Source organism: Propithecus coquereli, unplaced genomic scaffold, assembly GCF_000956105.1.
Source record: "Propithecus coquereli isolate 6110/MARCELLA unplaced genomic scaffold, Pcoq_1.0 Scaffold7, whole genome shotgun sequence".
Taxonomy (NCBI): Eukaryota; Metazoa; Chordata; class Mammalia; order Primates; family Indriidae; genus Propithecus; species Propithecus coquereli.
In genome coordinates, this window is record NW_012153062.1 from 583,768 (window position 1) to 599,060 (window position 15,293).

The 15,293-nt window shown below is 39.6% G+C and overlaps 1 protein-coding gene across 1 annotated transcript in view; it reads right to left on the reverse strand.

The window, feature by feature from the left end:
- LOC105823801 (lipid phosphate phosphatase-related protein type 4) overlaps positions 1 to 6,355 on the reverse strand; it is a 41,688-nt gene extending 35,333 nt beyond the window's left edge. Inside the window, 2 exon segments of the mRNA XM_012661050.1 lie at positions 5,984 to 6,142; positions 6,144 to 6,355. Of these exon segments, the coding sequence (XP_012516504.1) occupies positions 5,984 to 6,142; positions 6,144 to 6,209 (225 nt within the window). The 5' untranslated portion in view covers positions 6,210 to 6,355.
- Positions 6,356 to 15,293: the final 8,938 nt, after the last annotated feature.

Genomic DNA, 15,293 nt, shown 5'->3' on the forward strand with positions numbered 1-15,293 from the left:
ATAGCACTATCAAAGGCAAGTTTAGTAGAGAATGTAGCTGAATGTAGAAAAAAACTCTACTCTATAACTTCAGTGGAGCCCCAACCAGACATCTTCCAAATGCGTGCATCCAGATAGCTGGAAGCTAGCCAAGTCCTGGCAGAGTAGGTCTCTCCATTGCACTTCCTCACTAAGTTTAGCACTGTCATTGGAAGCATGTGCGAAACAGGATGGTATAATCATAATGCAAGAGTGAGACGGACGAGCACTCCAATCCTGGCTCCCTCACTTAATCGCTATGTGTCCCTGGTAAAGATAGCTCTATGAACTACAATTTGCTGGTTTAAAAAATAAGGATAATACTATATTCTTGAGGGTAGTTCTCAGGACTAAAGATAATATATCCACAGGGTCTGTCACATAAAGAAGACTTGAAATTATTCTTTTTTATTATTATTACTATGATTATTATCATCGTTATTAATTAAAATCCCTTTGAAGCAGCAGAAGCCAACTACTTTTTTTTCCTGTTAGAGAAAAGTAGGACAAAGAACATTTTTAGTGACGTGGCCATGGAGACACAGTAAGGCAGTGATGGTGCCTGCCTAGGAATTGAATAGGATTCCCTAATCGCAGGTTCTACGTTAAATGCTTGGTATTTGTAGAAATGTCCTCATTTAACTCTAAAACTTAGGAATCTGTTATTTTCTCTATTTACTTTTTCTTTTGCATCAGACTTTGCGCATTATGCCTCTAAAATAGGAGGAAAGACTTGCCAGCTCATCTCACTTGGCAGGGTTTGGAGTACTTCTTTGAGCAAACTATTCCTCTATACAATCTGGAAAAGGGAAAAAATTTACATCTACTATTTTGGTATATGCAATGTAGAAACGTAGTGATTTTGCATTTCCTACTGATGCTAAGGTTCGTGTAAGAGAAAATAACCTAGCTATGTTTCCCAGCAGGAAGATAAAATGAGTTATATAATTTTCACATAGAACATGAGATAGAACAGAAATCTTGTGAATTAATATTTGCTACAATTAAGAATCTGTGAACACTGTCCAATGGGAAGAAAACAAAAATTGTATTAAGGTTTTGCCAAAACACCACAATTTCAAGACGTGTTCAGGTTGAACTAACCAGGATGTCTTTACTCAAAAGTTTTTTAAACTTACCTAGGTAGTATGACAACAGAGTGACAATGGCTTCTATTCCTGAACACTCTGTCTAGTTACTTACCCTATAGTAATTATGCTATATTAACAAAATCCTACAGTATACCTACTGCTAAGTATAGCTTAAAGTAATGAACACTTTCCATGTAATTTTAATTCTTTCGAGTTTAAAATATTCTGAATCTGTAATGCTTCTGATGCTGTAATTTTATGCTGAGTGGAGAGAGCTATAATATTCTCACTCCATCTGAATTTGTACATGCTTATGTACAGAGGTGTGTGCATACATATATGTGTATTTGTGTGTTCTCTTGTATGAGAAATGAGATATTTCAAACTCCTATCTATATCTATAGCCCTGTAAAAATATCTTGGCATATAGGTCAAACATAACTCTTTTCCCTTCATAAAATTAACATCGGATATGCAATAAAAATGTATGTCATAAAACAGAATGTTTAAATGAAAAGAATCTCTTTCCCATTTATTTCATGTTAAAAATTTATATCTTTTTTGGATTAAAAGGTAATTTATCATTTGTTTACATTACACACTGAATTGATCTTCTAATAGGATGACTAATGAGAACAAAATTGTGAGTCTGAGCACAGGAGGGACCATTCTAATCCTTTGCATAAGGGAAATGCACTAGGCACCCAGACAACCAGCTTTATCACATGTAATATGAGCTACTAAGCTTGAAAGACCTTTTACTAATTCTAGGTATGCTGCTGGCTGCAATTGCCACTGTAAGTGATACGGCTGTCACTTGGAGAGTGCTTTGGAACTTTAAAGGCAAGAGAAACTTTTTCTTCAGTGGAATATTCCTTTTTACCTATTGTCTGAGAGTTCCTTTCACGATTTACCCTTCATGTTCTCAGGTTAAACAGCGCAAAAGTGAATTCTCAGACTTATTTATAAAGTGAGGTGTTGTACTGGGAATCATCATGTGTTTTTCAAATCACCATGTAGTATTACTGTCAATCATAAACTCCTTCATCAGCAAACAGCAGCATAAAATGCCGATATAAGAAAAAATAATTCTATCCATTAACTTAATGTGTGCTTACATTAAATTTGGTGGTGAAGAAAGACTAGATTACTTGATTTTAGTGGCTGAACACCTCAGCCTCGTGTCCTCAGGGATTAATTAGAGCTACCCTGACACTGAAAATGGGCTGCTGATGTCTTCACTCTCTCCCTGTGTCTTGCCATGGGCACTTGTTGAGCGTGCACTAGTCACTAATTAGTGAGCCAGTGTGGGGAGTATACATTGTCCACCAACTTTCTGTGCTTAGATGTTCCCTGTTAAGGAGGAACTGAGCTGGTCTGTTGCCAGACAAAACTGTATTACTTTTGTCAATGTGCCCTTGTCTATTAATACATTTTCCTGTTTTTACCAGTTAGAAACCATAGGAAGTAACTTTGCCTATATGAGCATTCTTTCAACAAGTTGAGAGAGACAGTTTTTGCAGTCGTGAAGAGCAGGAGCTCTGAGTTAAAACCCAGCTCTGCCTTCCGACTTTGCTTTGTCAACTTGGCCAAGTTGTTTAATTAAATAAGTTTCAGTTTCTTCTTCAAAACCTGGACAATAATGGCCTCTTTTTTAAAGGGAAACTTTAATGGTTGAACAAGATGGTGAATGTAAACCATTTAGCTTTATTCTTAGTTCATATTAAGTGCTATAGAAATGATTGCCATTATTATTGTGCAAACAGTAGATAGCACTGCACTGCCGCCTTTCACGTCCATGAATACAGGTCCATTTCAGGAAGCCACTGGAACCCAAATTGCTTGTAGAAACTGGGGAGAAGATGGCTTCTCCTGAACAATGGGAACTCCTAAGATAGATGTTGTCTGGACTTGATCCCTTAAGTCCAGGCTAGAAGTAAAATAATCCATTTCAGGTCAAGGGCAATTATAAGAGAAGAAAGGAAATACATCTTGAATGCCTACCATATCTAAGGCATGATGCTTTAACCTCATAATATATATTCTAAGAGATAGATATGATACTTTCTATTATATATGAAGAAACCAAGGATAAGAGAAGTTGCTCTGCCAGAACTATCCAAGTAGTACGTAGAGGAGATCGTGTTTGAACCAAGTAGATCTGTCTGCAAGGCCCAGGTTTTTCCTAGACCATGCTGTCATTTCCTGCTATAATTCAGTCTGACTTGATTTCAGCCCCCTCTGGTTCAAGTCAAAGTTTCTCTTCCCTCATTTTTCCTAATAAAAGTTTCTCCATATCTCACACCTATCATGAATAGCAATTGAAAACTGAACTCCTTGAAGAAAAACAAAGTTTAAATTGCCTATGGTGTCATTGACTTGAAACCCGGAGACTTTGTTTTCTCCTGAAGATCTGGTCCTTTTAGCCTCTTTTTGTTACTTCAATTATGGTCCTAAGTAAAAGAGAAGGCTTAAAAGATGTGCTCTGGGCTGACATGCGATGGAAGGAGCTTCACTCATGCTTTGCTTTTCCATTTTAATTTCTAAGGTCTTGGGAAACTATGCTGTAAAGCAAAGTGTCATTCCTCTAGAGCATTTTACTAACATGTTAATTCAACTTTGTTTACTCATCCTCCAAAGGAGATATACAGCTCATAGTCACCGGATTCAAATGAATCATTTCAAAGGAGCTAGATAGTGCCTCTGGTCAAAGTCTCAGATAATTGGTATACTAATACCTTCTTCCATTTTCTGGAGGATCTTTAGTGATTCATTATGCATTTAACTTTCAGAGAGATAATTTGCAATTCAATTTTGTGGCTCAGTCTTTGAAGTCTGCTACCTCAAAACATAGTGTCATCCATGCTCATTCAATCTCCATGAATTATCTTCAAGTAATTGATCTATAGCTTGCCCTGCTAAGGAATCCATAGAGAGTATAGAATGGGTTAAAGTGAAAGTAACAAATTTGGAGTATTTTCATTCATGGAAAATAAGTGATATTTGTGAGATGTCTGTTCCTAAAGACACACTTCAAATGTATTATGAGGCATTTTTAAAATTCTAGGTCAAGGGACATGCACTCTTCTTAAAGGGACCTCAAAAGTGCACACATACATTCTGTGAAGGCTACATCCTTCATTCTCTGGTTTGCATCCTCTTTCATGAAAGCATTTTTCACTGAAGCCAAACATTTGCACTCCACATGTAGTCAGCCTCTAGCTGACCTCAGGTGCACTCCTTCCTGGAGATGGAGCCCAGCAATTAATAGATTTCTCCTAGACAAATGTAATATATCCAGACACACATGAAAGTGCTTTAGTACAAAACCACATGGATTAGCGACACGACAAGTGGCCTAATGGATTGAACACGAAGGCAGGTATCTCATCTCTCTATGCCTTCACTCTTTGCATCATGGAATCTTCTGCTGCCCAGATTTTTCTTGAGAAAGCTCTATATTATCTTTCAACAAAAATAACCTAATCCATGGCCTCAAAATCCCTTGTGAAAAGAGGAAGGACCATAAATGAATCAATTAGTGATTTTTAAATGAGTAAAATCCTTTTTTTCTTCTTTTGTATGGGTCATGGGTGAAGGGGTCACCCATCATTTCTCTGAGACTTATTCAAGTCACATACATCATTATTAAAACTGAAATCCTTTAAAAAATTTACGAGACCTGAAAGAAACTTTCAAATATACTGTTACCTATAAGGACAGTCTGACAATTTCCCTTCCCCCAAGTTTCAAGGCAATGACTATTCCTCAACACAGATAAGCCTCAGAATCATCAAATACAGAATCTACTGTCTGTACTTGGAAGTGCTAAACCTCCATATTTGGCTAAAAAGATGGCCAAGGAAGGATATGTATAATTCAGCAACAGTCTTATAATTCTCTATGCAACCTGGACTCTAATTACACAGAACACAGTTTTATGCCTAAAACCATTCAATTTCCTTCAACCTATGCAATACGGACATGTCTTTTCTACCTATGATTTAATAAACCCCTTGCTTAAAAATGTCTTCCTAGTGCATGGAATCACTGTATCTGTCAATCTTGATAACCCTCCCATGAATTGTTCCTCCCTCAAATACTGCATTTTGGTAAGTTAGAGGTTCATTATGAATACATCTGCATGTCAATTGCTTATCTGTAATGCTGCTCAGCACAGAATAAATGCAGGGATACAAGTCATGTAAAATCAGATGATGTCATGTATTTTAAATATTATATATAGATACGTAGGTGTGCATATATCTCTCTATATTTACCATGGGAAAGGGCCAATAGATTGATGATTGATGCCTAGAGATGCAGACCCAATTTTAGAAGCAGATATAAGCACCATAGTAAATTTAATAGAAGAATTTTTTTTTTTGACAGGGTAATAAAAGCAATCAATAATCCTTATACTATGTAAACATCTTCGGCCATGATATTCCGGGAGCATAGCCCCGTGTACTTGAATTCTCACCCAAAGCTCACGGAGTTCCAGATACATGCTGGCAGATCTAAGACACAAATCCTTAAATATGGGAATCATGGCCCTTCTGGGGCACTGACGGAGGCACAACAGGAGGGCCAAGGAACTAGACCCACACTCACTCACACAGGTATCCCTTCCCTGCAGGCCACCCAGCAGCAGCGACACCTCTAGTGGCAATCACCCTGGGCTGACAGGTATTCACAGGCACACTCGGGGGATCCCCGTGAAATCTGGGGGACGGGGGAGGGTGGGGCATCTGGGGACAGCAGCCACCCTGGCACGGTCTCGGTCTCCACGCCTCCAACACTGTCCAGGACCCGAATACGCTCAGGAGCTGCCCAGAGGATCTGCATTATGCCAAGGCGCCAGGCCAACTCACCTCCACGAAATAAAAGCAGGGCAGGAGAGTGACGCTGTCCTTGATCACTTTGCCCTTTGGCCTCTCCTTCGCCGACATCCCTGCCGTCTGCCCGGGTCTGCGTCCTCCCCCGGGCGAGGTGTGCGCAGCGCAGCCCAAGCGAGCTGCCTCCTCCGGCCGGCCGCAAGCGCGGGGCGCCGCTGATGTCACATTCCCCGCGGGCGCCGCTGGAGCCAGCGCGCTGCATGCAGCGCCCCCGCCTTCTCCCCGCCCCTCTTTGCAGCAACCCAGCGACTCCCAGAGCGGCAGGTCCTCTTCCTCCCGGCCCTGGCTCCCGCTGCCTGCGTTCCTGGCGAGGACGTCCAGCTCCCTCCTCCAAGCTGTTGCTGCAATGGCTTCCCCTCCCTGGCACCTCCCGCAGCTCTCTACCGCCCTTGCCAGGCTCGGGGCTGTCGGTGGAGCCTGACGTCAAGAATCGGAAAAGAGGGACGCACCCCTGGTTTCTGCAGTAGCGAAGCCGAGGAGCCAAGGCTCCAGTTCTCCTCCTGAGAGTCCTTCTGAGTCACCCGGGAACGCTAACTTCAGGACTGCTGAAGAGCAGAAGCGCGGCGCCAGTGCTCTGTCCTATAGCAAGAAAACCGACCTGTACCTGCGCGAAACTAAAACTGGGATCCCATATTAAAAAGCAGGCCGTGGTGGAACTCACTGGGAGCTGGTTGCTGCCCAGGCATGACAGCCCTTCCTGAGGATTCTCTACCTAGGGGACACCTTGGCTCCCTGCAGCACGGAAGCACCCCACTGATGAACACTATCAGCTCTCTAGCGACGGCGAGGGTTCCCTGCACCCAGAGAGGCGGGGGGCGCACGCGCAGGCCAGGACGTGTTCCCATCTCACCCTCACAACGTCAGTATTACTTACAGTCATAACTGTGAAAAGAAGCATGTCTTCAGACTGTAAAAATCTAAATAAAGTCCTTGGCCTTGTTAGCAGTGGACATGGCTGGTCTCGACTTTGTGATTATTCGAGCAACCAGAAGTATCAAGTGATAGAGAGGAGAGAAACACCCAGCAAACACAAAACACTGTATTATAATGATAAAGATAACCTACTTCCATCATCACATGTCCCAGGCCATTTCCAACAACTCTGAAGTCTCCATTCCAAGCGTATGTCCGCCAATTCCCAACTCACTTTCCCCTCGCTTTTACTAACACAGTCGATACTCCAGTAGGTCTTTGGCGGCGTGGGAAACATCCAGTGCACTATGGCACACGTTTCCCTGCCACACCACCTCACGCCTTCACCGTCCACTGCCAGGCTTGGCTTCCAGAGTCCAGCAGTGTAATCGCTCCTTTCCCCCCTCTCAATTCACCACACTCACTGGGTCAAATCCCAGACCCAGTTAAAGCAAATTCTTCGCCCTTAGCAGAACTGGAGAAAATCACACAGCCACATGATCTAGTCTCACATTGGATTCGTGACCACGAACTTCCATAGGTTCCACAATCCTAGTATTTTCCCATAGTCTGGCCACTTTCTCATTCACGCTTTCTCACTTTTCAGATCTCCTCATTCTCAGCCAATGACTTCAACTCTTTTTTCACTCAGAATATAGAAGTAATCAGAAGAAAACTTCCACAGCTGTCATCTTCCAAAGCTGACTACTTACCCTACCTACTACAGCTGCCACCATCTCTTGCCTGAACTGGAGTACTGGCCTCCTATCTGTCCTACTAGCTTTTGCCCTTGACACTCCCACAACCTACAAACCATTCCCTACACAGCAGCCGGAATGATCTTTTGAAAAGTAAATCCAACTGTGTCATTCCCCTGTCCAAACCTTCCAAGAGCTCTCTGCCACATTCAGCAGAAAATCCAAACTCCCCATCTCTTCCTTGAAGCCCTACTTCATGGCTCTTCCTGGTTCTCAGACCTCATTCGTATCACTTTGTGCTTTAATGAGTTGGCTGCCCAGTCCAGTTCTTTAATGTTGCAGGAACTTTGTCCTTACTGTTCCTTTGTTTAATAACTCTGTTCTGCCAACATTGCATGGCTTAACCCTGACTTAATTCACATCTCTGCTCAAACTTTAACTCCCCAGGGAAGTTGCCTTTGACACAACAAGTAGCATTCATAATCTCAGGCCTCCATTACTCTTTATTCTTTTATGCTATTTTACTTTTTCTTCATAGAACTTATCGCTATTTGATAGCTTATCAAGTATTTCCTTGTCAGTTTTTTCATTGCCTTCCTTACCCACTAGAACATAACCCCCATAAGATCAAGCACTTTTTCATTATTGTATTATCTAGTAACTGGAAGAGTGCCTGGCAAAAAGTAGGTGGTCAGTATATACTATAGAAATAAATGCTATATAATTATACAGTATAGTTTCTTCCACAAAGTGTATGTTCAATAATTTTTGGTTGACCATTACACTATTAATAAGTAACTATACTTCTCAATGTTACCAAAGTCACTTTGTGTGTGGGGTTGAAGCAGAAGGGCTTTCTTTTTTCAGCCTTCCTGGTACCTCAATGAAATTTATAATTTTTGGTAGAGGTAAAAAAATAACTAAGAACATTTTTTTTTTTTTTGAGACAGAGTCTCACTCTGTTGCCCTGGCTAGAGTGAGTGCCGTGGCGTCAGCCTAGCTCACAGCAACCTCAGACTCCTGGGCTCAAGCGAGCCTCCTGCCTCAGCCTCACGAGTAGCTGGGACTACAGGCATGCGCCACCATGCCCGGCTAATTTTTTCTATATATATTTTTAGTTGTCCGATTAATTTCTTTCTATTTTTGGTAGAGACGGGGTCTCGCTCTTGCTCAGGCTGGTTTCGAACTCCTGAGCTCAAACAATCCGCCCGCCTTGGCCTCCCAGAGTGCTAGGATTACAGGCGTGAGCCACCGCGCCCGGCCAACTAAGAACATTTTTAACTTAAGTTATTTTATCATCTTGGAAACTCAGGATTTCGATACAAGAAGATGTGAAATATAAAACTAAAATTATGCCTCCTTATTTTCAATAGCAAAAAACTGAAAGTATGCCATTAAATATCAGCAATGCAGGGTGACTACATCTCAACAATTCAAGACATTGTTGAAACATCAGAAAGAGATTCTCCTTTCCTCCCTAGTGAGTCTGCCCAGGTTGACATGCCCACATTGTCAGGGATCAGGAAATGCTTCATTCACAATTCAAAGCCAATTCCTATTGTAAATCCCTTTTCCCCCCTTAGCCCAGATTCTCCTTCTTTCTCTCACTCTTCTTTTAAAATATTATTTTCCCAATTTATATCATTTCACAAAACAAGTAAGCTAGTTTACAGATTCTCTTAAATACCTAACACAATAAATATTGTCTTACATTGGGGTAACAGTTTAATACATATTACCTATTTTAACTTTTTTTTTAATTTCAGGATATTATGGGGGTATAGATGTTTAGGTTAAGTATGTTGCCCTTGCCCCCACCCCAGTCCGAGTTTCAAGTGCGTCTGTCCCTCGGATGGTGCGCCTCGCACTCTTTGTGTATGCATATACCCGTCCCCTCCTCCCCCCCTCCCCCCTGCCCGACATTCAATAGATTTTATTCTTATATGTGCACTTATGTGTTGATCAGTTAATACTAATTTGCTGGTGAGTGCATGTGGTGCTTGTTTTTCCATTCTTGGGATACTTCACTTAGTAGAATGCATTCCAGCTCTATCCAGGAGAATACAAGAGGTGCTATATCACCATTGTTTCTTAAAGCTGAATAGTACTCCATGGTATACATATATCACATTTTATTAATCCACTCATGTACTGATGGACACTTAGGTTGTTTCCACATCTTTGCAATTGTGAATCGTGCTGCTATAAACATTCGGGTGCAGGTGTCTTTCTTATACAGTATCATTTGGTCTTTTGGGTAGATGCCCAGTAATGGGATTGCTGGATCGAATGGTACTTCTACTTGTATCTCTTTAAGATATCTCCATATTGCTTTCCACAGAGGTTGCACTAGTTTGCAGTCCCACCAGCAGTGTATGAGTGTTCCTACCTCTCCACATCCACGCCAACATTTATTGTTTTGGAGTCAGAAGACCTGAGTTCAAATTTTATAGTTAAATAAACTGAGACTCAGAGAGGCTAACTATATTTGTACAAAAGGACAACAAATATAATTCGTGGAGCTGATATTTTTGAACCCACTAGTTTTCTTCAAGCTTTTTGATATTAAGGGTTACACATATCACCTCTCTTAACAAACATAAAATTACATCTTGTGATATGTACTACTAAAGAAAGAATTAAGATGCAGTTGTAATTACTATGAGAAACTTCTTAAGTATAATGGCCAAAGAAGGCCTTGAGAGGAGTTGACAGTCAAGGCACTTACAGCATTGAGACTACTAGAGAACATTCCAGAACTAAAAAATACATTCCAACCCATCTTCACCATGTAAATTCACATTGGGGCCAATGTAGAACTTTTATGTTTAATGTCGCTTCAGGTAGGCTAGTTGCAACTCTGCATAATAATAGTGGCATTAAAAACAATTTAATGTGCCTCACAGAACTTGAATATTTTAGTGGAAATCCTGTTCCAGTGTATTCAAATGAAAAATAGCACCCACTTAAAAAGCAGCACTCTGACATTTCACAACACAGAGCACTTCATAGCACAAATAACCTGGAAAAAAATATGCCTGAAGATGCATTTGACATCATTATTAAAACTGTCAGACTGCTCAGATAAGAAAGAAGTAGTTTCCTATGTATTGGTTTTGTGTGCCCACAGCCAAACACAGACTGCTTTTTAGCTTCTTGGCAACTATTCACCCTTTGGGTATTAACATAATATTTATCTTTAAGGTAATAAAAAAGTACATTTAAATTAGTTATGTATTTCCCAGATATTAGCCCACTCCACAGCATCACAGCATTTTAAGGAGACAACGTAAGATTTTATTAAATTTTTCTGAAAGAACTGAATATGCAGATGTGTGAAGTAGGAAAAGTGCTGAAATGAGAAGTTACTTGAAGATGGGAAAGTGATGTTCTATCTCCAGCTTTTGTCATTGACTATTACGTGGCTGTGGGTATGAACATTTTAACTCAAGGACTCAGTTTCCATACCTAAAAATGAAAGGGTTAGATGAGCGAAAAGGACATATGCTGTTTGTGTTTGTCCTTCCTGCGATGGCTACTTGAATTTTCATGATGAACCACTCCATAGTGGTCAAAACTGACTCCGTAGTTAAAGCTGAGACTGCAAATGAATGTATTCATCCCTCCCTAGACCAAGTGGTGGGATAATGACCCAAAGGTAAACAGTTGGACCCTATTTCCCAAGAATTTGAATCATGAGGAGGGTGATACAGAGACAGAAAATTCTTGGTGCTGATTCGAGCAAAGAGAATGATGATTAATGCTGGCCTTTTGGTTCTCAGAACTGCCCTTGTTACCTTTCCTTTTTGAAGTCTGGCTTTTCCCCTTTCTTTGCACATCCCTATAATTCTTCCAAATAAATTCAATTCCCTGCCACCCCCTGCCCCTCCCTTCCACTCTCCCACTTCTCTTCTCTTTTCTTGCTTTCATTAATTTAGCAAGAGCTCATTTTCTGTGCTTGCCACCAACCAAAAACCCCTAACTAATGCAAAGAGATCACAGACATTCACAAAATAAAGGATTAATATACGATTTTTTGGTCTTTTAATCTAACACCAAATTTACCTGATAGCAATTCTTCTGGAAGGATATATTTCAAAATAGAATTTTACATTTTCTTATTATCAATGACTGTGTCCACTGTAGTCCCCCGCGAGTCTCTATCAGTCATGGTAGAAGGTGACTTACACAGTTCTATGGAGCCCCGTCCCACAGGAACATATGTTTGCCCTGGGAGTCAGTGGTGGCTATCCCAAGAAATCCCATAGCAGCAACACAGGGAACAACTAAAAAATACCGAAGCAGAGCTCTGTTATAGGTGTGCATTGGCATACTAATGCATTAGGAATGGGTTACAATTGTTTCAGAAGATATTGATCCCCTCAGGGTCTTAGCAGAGTCTGTGCAAAGCCTACATAAAGGTTTTTTTCTAGTTGCAAGAATCCAAGTTTGAGGTGGAGCAGCATGTGACAACATGCTCAGAAGGCTACAAACCCAGGGAAAGATGAACAACTTTAGAACTTGCCGCTCCATTCCCTAAACTGAATATAGCCAAGAAAGAGCCCCACTACCTGGAAACCCACTGGACATGCCACCAGAACAGCCAGCTGCAGAATGTGTTACTACTCCAGGGGCACTGAGCACACCCCCAGGTGTGGTCTGTTAGGGATAATGGAAGAGTGGAGAGACCCGACAATTCTCATGTTCGTACCCACAGCCACGTAATAGACAATGACAAAAGCAGCTAAGGGAGGTGACTGATATCTCTTAGACCTATAACTGTCCATGCACCCTGGTGAGTCTTTTATGTGGCATCCAAGCTACTTACCTACATGGCAACTGCTCTAAAAATGAATGCACATTCTACAAATAAGAGCATCATTTTTATTTTGAAATATTTGATATAAAAGTATTTACTTGGATTTAAAAACATCCGAATTATCGCAAGAAATTTAAACATTAGTTTTGTCAATGAAAGCAGAGCTGTTGGATTCTTTAAATGTAATTTTAAGGATTATTGTATTTGTAATGATTATAAAGAAATGATGTCAGATTTTTATTACCTATTTACGCAAAGTTTCTCTTCAATAGTGACTATCAAGAATTTAAAGAGATCAAAATTAAAAATTCTGATTCAAAAATATATGTAGTCATTCTTTGTACAAAATCATATTCATGGAAGTAAGCTCAAGTTTCTCATTTAAAAATTGAATAGATTTTATCTGAAAGTTTTAAATTTAATGTATTTCCCTAAAATGCAATTTGTTTTCATGTTTATGTACTATAAAATGTAATTAATTTTTTCTGCCAAATTTTGTATAGCTGCCCTCAATTCCAATGTAGTTTACCATAGTACACTGTATTTATATACTATTTTATGTGTGAAAGGGTTGAGAAATGCATTCACATAAATTGGTTATTCCTTTTTCTTCAGTGTCACCCTATGCAAATGGTCCTCTACTATCTGACTGGTAAGTAACAAGCAGCTAATTATACTATAAGATGGTTCCAATCACCCAGACTAAAAATATTGTCATCATCTTTGATTTACTAATGTCTTTCATCCCTTGTTTAATCTCTAAATCATTTTGACTTTCCAATGAACTTTTGCTCTTTACTGTTGTTTTCTTCCATATTGCCACTGTCATCAATTAATGGCTGATTTCCTGCAAGAGTCTGCTGTGGCCTCCAAGCTTTTCCACTATGCAACAGCCCTCTGGATTAGTCCTGCCCCACTAGCCACTCTTTCTTTCAGCTGTCCAGCCTGTGTCCCCCTCTGCAGACATGTGTTCTCTCCTCTGATAAGTTTGTTTGAGCCATACTTGCACCAAATTTACTCTACTTTTTTGCCTTCTCACATGCTGTTCCCCTATCCTGGAAAACATTGACTTCTCACATTTCTGAATTTTGTCCTTGCTACTCCAGCTCATGGGGTGACATCTCTCTGTATACCAGTAGCCCTTATTTTGACTTATAATCTAGCACTTTTTTTGTTTTATTTGATATACTCTAATCATGTACTTCTGATTGTAAGAGTGAATTGGGGGAATGACTCGTGTCATTTCTCTTCTATCCATCCCCTCCTTTCCATGTTCTTCTCTTACCATTTTGTTCAATTCTTCATTATCTTTATGACAGTGTAATAGCCTTCTGGCTAATTTCCCTTTTCTGATCAAATCTATAATTTTACACCAGGAAAATTCTATTAAAGCACAATTTTAGCCACGCCACCTCCTTTGCTCAAATTAATTCTCCATTGCCTAGAAAACTGTATTCAAAGTCTTTACTTTCCATGGTCTCGCCTCCACCAATCTTTCCATCTCACCTTCCATTCTTCCCTGTGCAGACATGAACTTCAGACATCCCAGGTTACATGGTATTGTATAAATCATATTCTCTTGCATCAAAGCCTTTTGTGTGCTCTTCCTTTAACCATTCTTCAGTTTCAAACTAAAAGCAATCTCCTTATAAAGTTTCCCCAAGCTTTTCTACATCTCGGATCATTTAGGGTTTTCTTTGGACATCTTTTATATATCATGTCACATTCTAACCTGATTGTCTTATTTTCCCCCAGAGATATTTTGCTTCTTGGAAGAATAAGCCATGTCTAATTCACCTTATTTTTCTTTTGAACACTTAGTATAGTATTTTGAAAATATATCAAAAGTTCAGTGAATCTTTATTGAATAAATAAATTACATAATTTTTACTCTTTCTTAAGTGGGAAGTATAGCACTAGAACAACATAGAGATTTTGAATAAACAATTACTGATAAATTTAAGGTTTTATAAGTTATGCGTGTTGGAATAAGTACTCTGTTTCTCTCTCAACATTTTGAGAACACTGTCAATTCTCACAAAAGCATAAAAGGAATATGACACACACAAATGAGAATTTATTTTAATTAGCTCAGAGTGACTCCTGTTCTCTCAATCCTTTAGTAATTATCCACAGGTTGTATAGTTAGAGCTTGTATTATAATTGATACTACATGGGAATTTTGAGCATTTCTCTGAAGCTGCTGAGAAATGAGCTTCAATAAAGCTGGGCTTTATCATCTCCTCTTCTCTTTCCAGTGTCTAGCCCCCTATGCCCTCTCTTAAATATTGCATCCCAAATTCTCCTAAATTCTACTGAATATTCACTTCCACTATGGAGCTATCCAAGCTTGTTCCCAGGCTATGACAGCTCCAAATATTTTCTATAATCTGTATATTAGCTGTCCTCTTTTTTCTCTGTGCACCTTTGTACCTATATGGCTCTTGAATACCTCTTCCCACCTATCCAGTTTTCCTTACTTGATGAACACCTTTGTGGTCTGGGATTTCTATTTTATTTATTATATTAAACTATAATTTCTTTATATGCTCTCTTAATTTGACTGCCATAAAAATAACTATTACATTTCAGAACCAATTCTAAGAATGGTCATGGAATGAGTTTAAATGATTTTAGGAGAAATTAATAAAAGATAATATCTTTCTGGATATGAAAAACAACATAAGATGATGTAAAGCAGTTATTCTTAACTTTCGCTGACATTCATACCAATTTTGTTTATGCTATTACTATATGTTAAGGAAGCCTTTATTAAGAGTTGAAGCAAGATCATTCCTAAAATTAAGGTATCTCATAACTTTAAAATAAAACAGAATTATAGTTGATTTCAATTTCA